The 16,030-nt window shown below is 42.8% G+C and overlaps 1 protein-coding gene across 2 annotated transcripts in view; it reads left to right on the forward strand.

Annotated features, from left to right (window-relative positions):
* The first annotated feature begins 9,560 nt into the window (after window positions 1-9,560).
* The window catches only part of SYDE2 (synapse defective Rho GTPase homolog 2), a 48,093-nt gene continuing 41,623 nt past the window's right edge, over window positions 9,561-16,030 (forward strand). For both annotated transcript variants that reach the window (XM_032361803.1, XM_032361804.1), the window contains exon 1: window positions 9,561-11,049. In XM_032361803.1, coding sequence (XP_032217694.1) covers window positions 9,723-11,049 — 1,327 coding nt within the window. In that variant the 5' untranslated portion in view covers window positions 9,561-9,722. The remainder of the gene's footprint in view (window positions 11,050-16,030) is intronic.

The raw sequence follows: 16,030 nt of genomic DNA on the forward strand, positions 1-16,030 counted from the left end.
AACTCACTGAGCTGCCCAGGTGCCCCAAAACATATTACTTTAAAATCTTCCTCCCTCTCTTTCCTTTTTAAAAGGATTTTATTTCTTTATTTGACAGAGAGACAGAGAGCACGAGTGGGGACAGAGGGAGAGGGAGAAGCATACTCCTTGCTGAGCAAGGAGCCCTATACCGGACTCGATAACAGGATCCGGGATCACAACTCCAGCCGAAGGCAGACACTGAACTCTTTAAGAGAACCTACTTGTTTTAGTCTGCATACACGGCTGCTGTGACAAAACACAGTAGGTTAGGTGATTTAACCAATAGAAATAAATTTTCCTACAATTCTTGAGGCTACGAGTCCGAGGTCAGTGTGTCAGAACGGTCAGTTGCTGGAAGGGTTCTTCCTTGGCTTGTGGAGAATGGCCTTCTCACTGTGTGCCCATCCCATAGACTGGATGTTTGTGTCTATTAGGGCCCCCTAATTCATATGTTAAATCTTAAGGCCCAAGGTATTTGGGTAGTATTTAGAGGTGGGCCCTTGCAAGGTGATTAGATCGTGAAGGTGGAATGGAATTAGTGCTCTTACAAAAGAGACTCCAGGAGTTTCCTTGCCCCTTCCACCATGTGAGGATACAGAGAAAAGCCAGTCCTATATGAACCAGGAAGTGGGCTCCCACCAGACACGAAGTCTATTGGTGCCTTGATCTTAGACTCCCTGACCTCCAGAACTGTGAGAAATAAAAATGTTCATTGTTTATAAACCACCCAGTCTGTGGTATTTCTGTGACAGCAGCCCAAATGGACTAAGACAGCTCACATGGACGTTCCTTGGTCTGCCTCCCAGACGGGAATCAGGTTGTCTGTTGTCCCTTCTTATAAAGACGTGAATCCCATCAGACCAGGGTCTGTCCCTTGCAACCCAAAGGCCCTACTTCCAGACACCATCACATTGAGGGGCCAACATATACAATCTGGGAAGACATAATTCAACTCTTCAGTCCATGACACCACCTGAAATTTCTTGAAATTTCTTAGGATCCACTGTTTCTACACTGAATGGACGTTTCTGTCCTTGCCTATACTGTGCTCCCCTTTCTTGTATGTGACTGATACATTACCACAATTTAAGTTAGAAACTGAAATAAAATGGAGATTTTTTTCTAAAGTAAAACCATTGTAGCCATTGTAGGTATTAATAGTGACATGTGCTGTTATGAAAATGAGCTTGGGAGGAAAATAATTGGTTTTATATAATATTAAGAGTCTAGCATACTTTCTGGATTACCTGAAATAGTGAATTAATAAGTGCTTATCTGAAGTTTCCTCTTTACACACACCTGAATAATCAGAAGATGATTTTTAATCAAGAGAGACATCATTAGGCAGTATTTGCTTTCTTTTCCCCCCAAATTTGTTCCCTGCTAGTCCAAAACATGAAGTAATATATAACTCCTTACCTAGTACCTTAGAGAAAAATCCTCTGCTAAAAGAATACAAAAGGCTAAATATGTGTTTACTTATCTCTTTTGGTGTAATTATGGCTTTTCTTTTCTTTATTTATTTATTTGACAGAGAGAAATCACAAGTAGATGGAGAGGCAGGCAGAGAGAGAGAGAGAGGGAAGCAGGCTCCCTGCTGAGCAGAGAGCCCAACGTGGGACTCGATCCCAGGACCCTGAGATTATGACCTGAGCCGAAGGCAGCGGCTTAACCCACTGAGCCACCCAGGCGCCCGATTATGGCTTTTCTTAGTAGCTTCTTGCCTATAAGTAATGCTCTTTCATTTTGTTTACATGAAAGAACTGTGAGTTTCCAGTAGGAGATGAAAGGAAGCTGTTTCTAAGTGCTGAAAATGTTTTTGCTTTTGTTTTTTTTTTTGGTGGTAGTGAGAGGTTGAGGTTGCTTATTTAATTTTGTAAGTCTGCATTTGAACCCATTTGGTAATTGATAGAGAAAAGTAAACTTTAAGTAAGAAAATTTTTATTTGTATTTATTTGTTGGATATGTAGAATTGAATGCACTATTGAAAAGCTGGGATTTGGTATGTGAAAAACATTTCTGACAGCGAATACCCAATGAAACACATTTTGAGCTGTTCTTATTTGCATCTACAATCTTCTCTTAATGCTTCCCTTAAAACCTTTGCTTTTGAACTGACATTTTCCATTAACATTAGTGGGAATATAGTTAAACTTAAAAGGGCAGAGAAATACTGCTCCTTTGTTTAAAAAATGGAGATATAATTTTCTTACCATAAAATGAACCATTCTAAGAAACACATCAGTGGTTTCTTGTGTATTTACAAGGCTGTGCAAACATTACTGCAATCTAATTCAAGAATGTTCTCATCATTCCAACAAGAAACTCACAGCCTTCAGCAATCAATCCTCATTCCTCACTTCTCTCAGCCCCAGGCAACCAGTAATCTACTTTCTGTCTCTATTGATTTTCTTGTTGGACAGTTCATGGAAATGAATAGTACAATATATGGCCTTTTGTGGCTGACTTTTTTGACTTAGTATAATTAATTCAAGGTTCATCTATGTTACCTCTTTTAATTTTCTTTAAGATACCTCATAGAATAATAGCAATCAGTTTTACCATGAAGGAAATGGTAACATACGTTAACTTGCTCTTGGGCATGAAGATCTCATATTCATTTAACGAATACATATGGAACATCTACACATGCCAGAAATATTCTACAAAGTGGGGTTATGGCATTTAGTGGTGATGGTGGTGGAGTCACATAAATCAATAGACATCTAATGTAATACTAACTAGAAATAAGTACAGTGAAGAAAAAGAAAGCAAAATGAATGGAGAGGAAGTGTCGGGGTTATTATTTTAAGTAAAATGGTCAAGGAAGGGCCGTCTGAGCAGATGACATTTGAGCTGAGACTTGAGGAAGTCGTGCAGAGGGAACAGCAAACACAAAGGCTCAGAGACAGGAGTGTGTTTGGTGTGTTGGAGGAACACGGAAGCCAGTGTGATTGGAGGGCAGTGAGAGGAGGAAGGGGAGGAGACAGGTAGGAGGGCGGAGAGTTGACCTCCCGTAGGCACAGGGGCAACATCTCATGGGTCCTGAGGGGACCCGAGGTGGAATTTCAGAGGGCAAGTAATGCCAGCTGGGAGATCTGGTGGTGGGAGGTTGAAGCCATTCTCCCCTGAATGTTTCTGTCCCCTTAGTTCACAAAAAAAGAGAAGTGATAACTGACAGTGAGGAGGGAATAGTGGTGTCAAAAAGTTGAGAGAAAGACGGGAATGAATGGGGTAAGGGTATTTAGTGGAGTCATTTGGCAGCACTGAGGGACCAGGGGGAGGTTCTAGCGTGTTTTTCACCAGCCACATAAGTCATCCAAGTATCAAGTATGAAGTTTGTGGGAAAGTTAGTTGTAACCAGGGTTGGAGTTTCGCCACGTGAGGAGGACAGTGGGGGAGAGGATGAGAGTTGGAATGTAGGCAAGGGAGTGATTGTATGGGGGCTCGTGCATGCAACCCAAACGGAGAAGAAAGGACAGAAGAGGAGTGACGGACCAGAGGGACGGTGGGATCAAAATATAGTTGGAGCCTGAGTGCTAAAAAGTAGGAAGTGGTGCCTAGAGTGTTTGCAGGTACTGGTTATGATGAAGTCTAATGTATGACTCAGACTGGGTGCCTGAGGTGGGTGGAGAACAAGATTATTAGAAAAGTTAAAAAAAAATAGGCCCCCCCCCCAAAAAAACCACCAAAAAATAAAATAGACCAGGTTATTGGATCGTTTTCATAAATAACAAAATCCCAAATAATAATGACAGGAAAAATGGCAGAGAGATCGCGGGGCAGATGCTAGAATGAACAAAGGAGAGGTTGGCAGATGACAGCGAAAATCAGAGGTGGCAGGTGATATAGTTGAATGCTGTCTATTTCAAGAGAGAAGTGGATTTTCAGGAAGAAGGAGGAATAATGATCTGGACTTGGCAAAGCTGAGCAAGAGCTCCCTCACCACGATCTGTGGGTTTGGGGCATGTGACTGATCAGGATTAGGAGGGGAACTAGTTCTATCTGATTTCAAATACTTTCTATTACACTACATCAGATTTGGATTAGAATTACGGTCTAGGGGCGCCTGGGTGGCTCAGTGGGTTAAGCCGCTGCCTTCAGCTCAGGTCATGATCCCAGGGTCCTGGGATCGAGTCCCGCATCAGGCTCTCTGCTCAACAGGGAGCCTGCTTCCTCCTCTCTCTCTCTCTGCCTGCCTCTCTGTCTACTTGTGATCTCTGTCTGTCAAATAAACAAATAAAATCTTTAAAAAAAAAAAAAAAGAATTACGGTCTAGACCTAGACTTCAATATTCTCGTGCAATCCCCGCAGTGTAAACCGTCTGGCCGCCCTCAAAATTATGTTGCTTTAAAGAGTTGCCAAAATCCATTTGGAAAGTTAGATTCCTACTTAAAAGAAAAAAAGTCCATATCGTGCAGTTGGTTAATAGGTTGAAGAAACTGAATCCTGGCCTGTACTTTCCCATAGCCTGGATTTTATAATTGCAGCCCCCTGGTGCTAGCACGCTCCTCTGTTCTCTGCAGTTCCTGAAAACTGGTAATCAGACCTTGAGGTTGATCAAACTCAGGTTCATTTCTGGTAAGAATACCCCACAGATGGTGGTTGGTACTCAACCAGAGGCCATATAATGTCAGGCTGTGTCTCCCTCTTGGTAATGTGAGTAGCCACTTGTGATTTTTGTCGAGCTCCATCATTAGATCCAGTATTTCATCAGAACAAAAAAATATGGCACTGGTTCTTTTTATTAGAATAACAGCTTTGAAACAAACAAACAACTACTTCCCTCCATCAACTGTGAGTTACCCCGAGATACAAATCACTTAGGAGGGACAGGCTATCCCCTTAGTTCACTTCTAAAAGAGGCTCATCTGGGGCATCTGGGTGGCTCAGTGGGTTAAGCCTCTGCCTTAGGCTCAGGTCATGATCTCGGGGTCCTGGGATCCAGCCCCACATCAGACTCTCTGCTCAGCAGGGAGCCTGCTTCCCCCCCATCCCCCCACCGCCTGCCTCACTACCTACTTGTACGCTCTCTCTCTCTGGCAAATAAATAAAAATAAAAAATAAAAGAGGCTCATCTGAGAGTGCCTGGATAAGGATGCATATATTTTACCTTTAAAATGTTGTAGTTTGTCCAACTTTTAAAATTAGACAGAGTTTCTAGGGTGGAATTGCACATTGTGGCTTAATACTTGCAGTTAAATGAGAATATATTACAGGATTTCATCCTAACACCTTTGAAGAGAACTACACAGAAAAGCATTCAAATCTTCAACAAGTATCTTTCTAATGATCCGCTGGATTCACAAAAGCTCAGAAATATTAAACTCTTCTGAAAGGTGACCAAATAATTTATGAAGACCAAGTTTTAGGTCAGTGCAGGTGACTATTATAGTGAATGGATATTCTATTTTTCTCTATAGGGAAATGTCCCAGGGCTGTAGACTATAGTGGTTTTGGAATCAGATAGATGAGGTTTGAATTCCCTTTCACTTATTATGGTAACTTTGAGAAACTTACTCTACACATCCTAAATATATGATAAGAAAATGTGAAATAGGGACACCTGGGTGGCTCAGTTGTTAAGCATCTGCCTTTGGCTTCAGGCCATGATCCCAGGGTCCTGGGATGGAGCCCCACATCAGGCTCCCTGTTCAGTGGGAAGCCTGCTTCTCCCTCTCCCATTCCCCCTGCTTATATTCCCTCTCTTGACATCTCTGTCAAATAAATAAAATCTTTGAAAAAAAAGTGTAAAATAGTGAATATTCTAAAACATTATATATTTCTAAAACATTAGGCAAAAGCCGCCTTTTTATTGCTTTGGTTCAAGGTAGGGGATGAGGTAAGGGACATGACTAATTGCCAAATATTAATTATGGAAAAAATTGACAAAAAAAATGTTATATTGAGGACATGCCATCTTTGATTTTCAGGGCAGTGGCAGTGTGGTCAGTTTGGGGCTAGAACACTTTTACTCAATATTGATGGACTGGCATCATGGCAGACCAGGCAGCTCTATACCAGAGGATCCCTAGAAGCCAGCTGAGAAAGAAAGAGAGAGAGAGAGAGAGAACTGGGCAAATGCCGGAGTTAAATTTGTCCTTGGTTCCACTAAGACTCCAATGGAAGACTGAACAGCAGTGAGACAGAAGTGCACTCTAAATTGCTTAGAAAATAACCATAACATACCTAGACATTTGCTTTATATTACTGTTAAACTTAGCCCTCTGTCTCAACCTGCCCTGCTTCCCACTTCTTCCCCCAGACTGAGTCAGTACTACCCCATCCCTAGTTTGGCTCCCTGCCTTACTGGAGTCCTATTATCCCATAGTTGTTTCATCTTTTGTGACTGTGCCGACACAGTTGTTAATTCACAGGGCATCAACATGATTCCCAAGTCAGTGAGACACAAGTACAAACACTGGAAAATGTATCCCCACCCCTTAATTTTTGTAGGAATCTGTTGACTAGAAATATATGAAAATTGAGATTACTGAGAGAATGGGGTAAAACAGTTAAAACACAAAAAGGATTTCACGAAGTTTAACTTATGTTCATATCTTGTCACCATCTTAATTGTATGTGTAATGTAAATTCTGTGGGTACTGTCTTTGTAGTTACATTTTTATAAACTTTTTATTGAAGTGCAATACACATACAGTGGGATTTGCAGTATCATATAGCCTTAACTGCCTTATTAACTTCTGTTGTGACCCTTTAAAAATTGTGAATTTATGTGATAGAACATTTTCTGCTTCTAAGTGGCATTAAGTTCAGTTGTGTTCAGACTTAGTCGTAATGTGTAGAACAATGTGTAGTATTTGATATGGGCCAATGTATTTATAACTCCTGAAATCAACAAGTTGACAAGTTGACAAGCTGAATTAAAGAAGTTCAACCTAGACCTTCAAGGTTATATTTTTGTGTTCATTTTTACACATATATGCAATTTATGGTATACTTCATAACTGTTAACTTACAAGAGTTGGAATGAAATAATTTCTGAGATAGAGATCGAATTGTGTTTACAGACACCATTATTGGCAGATTTACTGTCAGTCATTTCCTGTGGGAATATTTCCCTGGGACATAATTGTATGCCTTGATTATTCATTAAATAGCCTTTGCTCCATGGAATAAAAATACTGTAGGACTATAAATAGTAATGCATGCAAATTATAGTTTAACATTTCACAGTATTTCCCTAGATGAGGATTAAGATTATTTAACAAACAAAAGTATTTCTTATTCATAACTATGAGAATTTTATTTACTTTTAAAAATATTTTATTTATTGGGCGCCTGGGTGGCTCTGTGGGTTAAGTCGCTGCCTTCGGCTCGGGGGACATGATCTCAGGGTCCTGGGATCGAGTCCTGCGTCGGGCTTTCTGTTCAGCAGGGAGCCTGCTTCCCTCTCTCTCTCTGCCTGCCTCTCTGTCTGTCAAATAAAAAATTTTATTTATTTATTTATTTGACTGAGAGAAATCACAAGTAGGCAAAGAGGCAGGCAGAGAGAAAGGAGGAGCAGGCTCCCCACCGAGCAGAGAGACTGAGGCAGGACTCAATCCCAGGACCCTGAGATCATGACCTGAGCGGAAGGTAGAGGCTTAACCCACTGAGCCACCCAGGCGCCCTCTAAGAGAATTTTAAAACAACACTAATATAATATGGTCTAGTGGAGAGTTAGGCAATAGACTGGAAATAAAGCTGTTCGTTTCCTCTAAATTAAAACTGACATTAATTCAAAAATATTTATTTATCATAAAAGATGCTATACTTATGTTCTGTGGAGAATACAGAAGTCAATTACAAATAGTCTCTGCTCATAAGGATTTTATGAATTTTCTGGCAGGAGAGATAAGGCATACTTTGTAGAAAACAAAAACCAATAAATACACCATGAATGGCTATGAATAAAGTACTCCTGGAGTTTGGAAGAATGAGAGATCATGTCCTCTGGAATATCAGAGATGACTTCTGAGAGAAGGCGTCTTAAAGGATGGGTAACATTTTTGTGAATGGAGATGCAAGACGCAGGTAAAATTATTCAAGGAGGTAGGGACTAGATACTAAAGAAAGTGGTATATGCCAAAGCACATTTAGAGATCGGAGTCTTTAACTGGTGGGGGAAAATGAAACTTACATAAATATATTTGGAAATTGGATAACTTAGGACCAAATTCTTTTTTTTTTTTTTTTCCCAAGTTACTTCTGTCCAAGATGGGGCATGTGGGGCTCCAACCTACCACCCTGAGGTCGAATTGCATGCCCTACTGATGGGGCCAGCCAGATGCCCCAGGACTAAATTCTTTTATTTAGTTATGCAAGCATTCATTTATTCAACAAGTATTTCTTTAATTCTTATCATGTGCGAGTATTGTGCTGGAGTTAGAGGAGTACATTCATGAGCTAATCAGACAAAGGCCCTTTTCTAATATGTAAACATTAAAAAAAAAAAGTAATTGGGGGCATCTGGGTGGCTCAGTCAGTGAAGTGTCTGACCTGGGCTCAGGTCAGGATCTCAGGGTCCTGGGATGGAGTCCTGTGGTGCATGGGGCTTGGGCTCAGAGGGAAATCAGCTTCTCCCTCTCCTGCCTCCTCCCCAACTTGCCCTAATAAATAAATAAAATCTTTAAAAAAAAAAAGTAACTGAAATCAGAGATGACAGCAGTGATGATTCTTACCAATCAGGGATAGGTCCATTAATCTGTGGCAACTCAAGGTACTTTGCAACTGTTACACAGAATACAGGATTTAATGTTTTTAAGAGAGTTGGTATTTCCAACTAACACTGTTTCCCAATTTTGCCCAATTTTTTCTCAACCAAGTTTTCATTAAAATGAAGTGTTAGAGGGCTGAAAGTGGGGGCACTACTTCTGCGTCTCCATTTTACAAGTTTTGGTTGATAATCAGAATTTTGTGGTAGTATGCATTCATTAAAGAAAGAAAGACGGGGACAAAGTGGTGGTTTTGGGGGAAAAAGGATTCTTCCTCACTGAAAAGGAATCTCTGCAAATTTCCTTTAAATAGCTGGCTCTCCGTGTCATTAAAATGATTAGGAATGTTTCTAGAACACATTGCACTCAATGAGATACACCTGTACTCACACTGTGTCCGTCAAAACGATTTTTGTTTTCTCTCAAGCTGGGACTTGTTACATTAGACACGCCTCATGCAATGGTGGCAATAGGCAGGGGGTGAAGGTGACGGGGTGGCAGCCAGGAGGGCACTTTTCCTTTCTCCAAAACTTTGCAGCCTTCCCGCCCAGACACCTTCCCGCTCATTCTTTTTTCGGCCTCAACTCTCACAGTCTACCTATCCCCCGCCCCGCCCCACTCCTCCCCACCCTCTGGGCGCTCCCTCTTGGGTCCCCGGGTCTCCGTTAGGTCACTCTGGCCCTCCTCGCCTCCCGCCCTCCGCCTCGCCCCGCGCCCACCCCAGGGAGCGCAGCTCCGCCGCCCGCAGACTGCGCGCCCCGTCGCGGCCCGAGGCTCCGGGGCATGCGCTCTGCGGCGCCGCCGCCCTCCCCCACCCCTTCCCGCGGCAGAGTTATGCCAAGTATGTGAGGAGCCCGCGAGGGCCAGCGCCGGTCATGGGGAGCCGCCGCCGTCGCCGCCGCCTCCGCGAGCACAGATTTTCCCCGAACTGGGCTCCGTCCTCTTCCCGCAGCGGGGGCGAGCCTGGGTGTTGAGGCGGAAGGGATGGCGGACCCCCTGAGAAGGACGCTGTCCAGGCTCCGGGGGAGGCGGAGCCCCCGCGCCGCCGGGGGGCTCGGGCTCCGGGCGGCCGCTGCAGCTACCGTGGCGGCCTCCGCGGTTGCGGAGGGAGACGCCGGCCGTGCTCCGGACGCCCGCCCAGGCAAGCACGCCCGCGCAGCCCGGCCGAGCCTGGAGCAGCCGTCGCCGTCGCCGCACGCGTGGGCTCCCGAGGCGCGGGTCCCCGGAGGGCGCCCGGAGCAGTGGGGAGCGCTCGGGCCTCGTCAGCGCGGCGGGAAGGAGGCCTTCTCCTCGGGTGGCGGGCTTCCTCGCGCCTGTCTGCACGCCCCGCCGGGCTCCGAAGGCAGCGGAGAGGAGGAGGACGACCGGGAGGACGACGCCGACTACTACGAGAACCTGCCCGGCGGCTCCCACTCGGCGCCCAAGCCTAAGGGGGCGGAGGCGGAGCGGTGGCCCCCGCCTCCCCCGGCGGCGGGCTCCTCCCCGGGGGCGGAGGGCGGCCGCCAGGAGACAGGCAGGCTGCAGACCCAGTTGCGAGAGGCCTATTATCTGCTGATCCAGGCCATGCACGACCTGCCCCCTGACTCGGGCGCGCGGCGGGGCGACAGGGGTTGGGCGGATCGCGGCTGCCTTGTGGGAGCCCGGGCGCTGGGCCAGCCGCCTTCCCCCTGCGGCGCTGCGGACCGCCGAGCCTGCCCCCAAGACTGGCAGCGGGGAGGCGGTGGCCGCCCTTGGCAGCAGGTGTCCCCGCCCCGGTCGCCTCCGAGGGAGTCGGGGAAAGGCCGCCTGCGGACTCCTCGGATGCGGCTGTCCTGCAGCAGAAGCCTCGAGAGCCTCCGGGTGGGTGCCAAGCCTCTTCCCTTCCAGCGGTGGCCGAGCGACAGCTGGATCAGGTGCGGCGCGCGCGGAGACCTGGACGAGCCCCCGCCACGTGGAGGCGGGATGGACGGCTGGAGCGGAGGCAGCGTCCCGGCCGCCGCGCCCTCCGGCCTCCTGACTTCCCGCTCCAGGGACCCCGGCCGCTCCTCAGGAAGCCCTTTCAGGGAACCTGCGGGGTCCGCTGTGGTACGCAGCGGCAAAGAAAATGGCCAGGAGGGGCTCCCCTTCCTCAAGCCTCCCGCGGTGACAGTCAAGAAGCTGCAGAAGTGGATGTACAAAGGACGTCTGCTGTCCTTGGGAATGAAGGGTCGCTCCCGGGGGGCACCCCCCAAAGTCACGGGAGCGCAGGCAACCTCTCCAAATCTGGGCCCTTTGAAAATGCATGAGAGCCAAGTCCTCTCCGTGCCTCCAGACCAAAGAATTACGTTAACAGGTAGGTTATTTTGCAATCGGAATGCTAACACTTTGCTAAATAGGATTTTGCTCCCAGCTTTGTATGTTAATCTTTACTACCTGGGCTTCTGTTTTAAGAGCGAAGAATAAGGTATGTTTTTGCAGACAGGTACGTGCCGGTGCCAAAGTGAGTGTCACGTAAGTGGCAGCTGAGTGCCCCGGGTTACTTAGTATAATGCGTTCACTTGTTTGGCCTTTTTCTTTTTTCTTTCCTTCTTTTCCTTCCTCCCTCCCTCCCTTCTTTTCTTCCTTCTTTCCTTTCCGTTTTTTTTTTTTTTTTTAAAAAGACAGTGGCATGAGGAGGACCTTGGGATTTTTGCTTTTTCTTCCCGAAGAACCAGTGTGCCTACTCTCAACAGGACAGTGAGTAAAGGTTAAGTTCACCACACGCTTTTAGTATAGAGTCAGCGGTGCTGCCTTGATTTTTATTCTTTGTGGCTCTAGGCAAATCCGTAGACTTTGTGGAGTTTGTGAATTTGAACTTGATCCAAGGTAGACTTTATGGGCTTCATAAACTGTCATTTTACTCATTACGCGTCCTCCCCCCCGCCCCCCAGGCCGGAGTGTGCACAGCACAGACACACACAACCCAACCCCAAACTAAACCAAACCAACAAACAAAAACTACCAACTAAAATTTCTTTTTAGTCAAGTAGGATTTCACATACTTCTCTCCACCTTTCCTCCTTCCTCCCTCCCACAAAAAAACTAACAAAGTGAGTAATCTTTTTATTGTGGAAAATCAAGGGCACTAGTATTTTAATCAAAAAAAGATGTCACCTGTGGTTCTAAGGAAGTGTAGACTTTTTTACAGTCATTTGTAAACTTAACTATATTTGCCCTTATAAATAGGATTTTGCTCCCAGCTTTGTATGTACATGATTTTTAATTTTCGCTGAAGGTTTAGAGTGCCAGTTTTAGAAATCTTTTAATTATGCTGTAAGTAGTAAAAATTCTTTCCTGAAAGAAGTATAATACCTTCAAACTGAGTCCAAAACAACGTGATCCTTTGAAGTACAATCTTAAATACAAAGACTTTTTAGTGAACATAAAGACGTACATGTCATTAATTCTCTAAAAAATACTGGATGGTGAAATGGAAAAAGTATTCAGAGTACTTGTCATTTTCTCTGGTAAGAATTACAGATTCTCCAGGGCTGGGTTTATACACATTAACTTTGTTTAACCACTAAATACAAAACAGTGGGGAGAAACAAAGTTCACAAAACTTCTTATCACACAGTGAAGACAAATCAAATGATTCATTTAAAGCTTATACAAATTTGGATTTTTTTTTTGAATCTATAAATCTCTAATCCATACCTGTCAATTTTTTCCCTCAACTTTATTCCATTTCACTTGAATAAAAGGATAACAGGATGAAAATTTTTTTGTAAAGAGAGATGTACTTTATGCTAAATTTATATTAAAATCATGCATTTTCAGGTTTAAAAGAATTTGTAATCATATTTTATTGCCACTGTATCTTTACTTCCCATGATTTGGTTCAGTTAACTCTTTGTAAGCTTGTTAAATTTCAGCCATAGCAAAAATCTGCATAAAACAAATATACTCTTTTGTTGCAAAGGTTAAACATGCAAAGTCTGATGGCTTTTAAGGCCTTAAGTTATAAATAAATATTCAAGGACTTTAAAAGTAATAAATTAATAAATGTAGTAATGCTTAACTATGAATTCATTGAATTTTTTTAATTGAGAAACTAAATGGAAGTAACTTTAAAAGAAGTTAAAATGAAACATTAGAATCCCTATGTGGTATTATTTTAGATATTTTACAAGGAATCTAAGCAAAAGCTTGGATAATTTCTGGTTTATTTTATTTTATTTTTTAAAGATTTTTATTTATTTATTTGACAGAGAGAGATCACAAGTAGGCAGAGAGGCAGGCAGAGAGAGAGAGGGGGAAGCAGGCTCCTTGCTGAGCCCACAGCCCCATGCGGGGCTGGATCCCAGGACCCTGGGACCATGCGACATGAACCGAAGGCAGAGGCTTTAACCCACTGAGCCACCCAGGTGCCCCAGATAATTTCTGGTTTAAACAACTTTCTCAGATGTTATTATTTAATGTTATTTAATCAAATGTTGCTTCCTTTCAAATCTTTAGGAAAGATAAAAATAATTTGTGTAATGCTTACATATCTAGTATAGATTTGGAGAGCTAATTTTGTTTTTTAACTATTTTTCATGAAGGTTAGTTTAACTTATTAAAACCATTCTGGATACTTCATGCGGTTCTCATATGACCCCTCCCTCCACCCAGGTATGACATTTGTCATTTAACAACAATAAAAGAAACAGGTTAAGTAGTTTGCCCAAGGTCACACAAACTAGTATATGGTTTGTATATACTAGGGTATGGATTCAAACAATTACATAGATTCAGACTTAACGTCTTTATGACTCCAAAACCTGTATTTATTTAAGGTCAGACAGATGCTGAAGTTCTTTAGAGGTCTGACCCAACAAATTTTATCACGTTGCTTGGATTGAGGACATGAATGGAATTTCAATAAGGTTCAGAAATGTAGGTAACTACCTCAAAGTTGCAAAGATGAAGGAGTTCACATAGATTTTAAGACAATTTTTAAATCAATACATCTATTTTAAACCTTTACCTTAAATAACTTCCGATTGATGTTACATGGATTCTGGTTTTGTTTTGTTTTTTAAATATCTTTTCCGGATTCTACTTTACAGTCATATTTTCTAAAATTTAATTGGCAGTCCAAATGAAGCAGTACATTTTAGATTGTATAAAGATGTTAGACTAAAAGGTTAATATCATACTTTTCTATGCAGTATTATTTGTGAGGATATTTTGTTTTAAAAAAAGTTACAGAATTTATAATACAGGAACGTATAATGGGACAGAGATACCTAATCTACCTAATATTTAGGTATTTGGGAAATTTTTGAGACTCTGTAACAAATGGAAGCCAAAATGATTTTCTGTTTTGATCTGGCTCCTCCTAAGAACCTCTAAAACTTTAGGGAGTATAACAGTGCCAGTGACTTGGTGCATTGGGTATGTAGTGTTCACAGATTGGCCAATTTGTTCTTAATTGAGATGATTATTTAAGAAATCCAAAGTCATTACACATGATAAATATTGTCAAGTTTCTGCAAGCCTTAAGATTACAAAGGAATTTTAATTTGCCAACTATAGTTCATTAAATGTCTTTATAAATAAATTTAATTAGCATATAGTACTCAGAAATAAATTCAAAAACACTAGGTTAAACTATTTCAGCCTTTTACTGCTTTAAAAGTAGCCTTTTTAAAAAAGATTTTATTTATTCATTTGAGACAGATATAGAGCATGAGCAGGAGGAGGGGCAGAGGGAGAAGCAGAAGTAGGGTTTCTGATGAGCAGGGAGCCAGATGTGGGACTTGATCCCAGGACCCCAAGATCATGACCTGAGCCGGAGGCAGAGGCTTAATCATCTGAGCCACCCAGAAGCCCCTAAAATTAGCCTATTTTGACTCTACTTTTGCTACTACACTCTCTGTGAAAGGAAATTCTGTCTAAAAAAATTTTAGGCAGTTCTCTTAAAATAGTATAATTAACTGGTTTAATCTCATGTAATAAACCTTAAAGGGAAGTTGACATTTAAAATGTGGAGTCCCATCTATTTCTTCTTTTTTCTCAAGTATTTGTAGCTCTGGTTTCTTATCTTTTTGAGCTACATGATTTTTATGGATTTTTTTCAACAAATTCTTTTATGCATGAGCCCTCTTCACGATTAGTGGCAATATGCATATAATTTTTGACTGTCTTCTAGTTTTATTTTTATTTGTTTTGTTTATTTTTTTGAAAAGATTTTATTCATTTGAGAGAGAGTATGAGGGTGCTTACAAGCAGGGGGAGTGCAGAGGGAGAGGGAGAGTGAGAAGCAGGCTCCCAGCTGAGCAGGGAGCCCCATGTGGAGCTCCATCCCAGGACCCTGGATCATGACCTGAGCCAAAGGCAGATGCTTAACTGACTGAACCATCCAGGCACCGCTGCCTTCTAGCGTTAAATTTAAATACCCCTCTGAGAAATTCTGCCATTGTGGCCCTAGGAGCAAGTCTAGTTGCCTTTTTTTTTTTTTTTTGGGAAGAGTGCCATAGAACATTGGAGTTGCTGGTGGCAGGAAAACTCTGAGAATTACAAAGTCAGCAGAAAATAGTGTGTTGATTTGAAAGTCCTACATTTCTAAGTGGAGTTTATTTTTTGAGAATTGCCAAGGCTGTTTTCTAGACCATTGCCACTCAAAGAGTGGTTATGGAGCAGTGCTTTTTAAACGTAATGTGCATATGAATTCCCTGAAAATCTTGTTAAAATGCAGATTTATAGACGTGAGGTGGGGCCTGAGATTCTGCATTTTAACATACTCCTAGTGTTGATGCTACTGTTTGGTACATACTTTGAGTAGTTAGGTTCTAGAGTTCCCAGTGCCCCCATCACCTATCTTGATACAGTTGTTAAAATTTTGAAAAAGCATTCTACTTTATTCTGATACCTGACCCCTATTAGAACAAAGCAGTTGAGCTCTTTCTGCTTTGGTTTAGTTATGTATACATGTATACTTACTGCTTACATGTGACAAGTTTAAGCAGTTCTCTCTATATTGGTCTCATCTTCTACCAGTAAATGTGAGAGTTTGGAATCTGCCAGAGAGAAGGCCATATACTATACTGGTTATCAGAATAGGACCTCTGGGTTTCTGATCAGACCCCACCAATTACCTTACCAGGCTTGTGACCTTGAACAGGTTACTCAACATGGCATAGCCTTAGTACTCAGATTGCTGTGAGGATGAAAAAAGATAATCCATTTGGCACCATGTTTGGTACTTAGTTGGCCGTTATCAAGAGAAAGGCAAGCAGGCTTTGTGAGAGTACTGCCTTGCCCAGATCATTAGGATTCTGGATGGAGAGGGAAATGATCAGAAGTTGGGG

The sequence above is a fragment of the Mustela erminea genome, chromosome 10 (assembly GCF_009829155.1).
Source record: "Mustela erminea isolate mMusErm1 chromosome 10, mMusErm1.Pri, whole genome shotgun sequence".
Classification (NCBI taxonomy): Eukaryota; Metazoa; Chordata; class Mammalia; order Carnivora; family Mustelidae; genus Mustela; species Mustela erminea.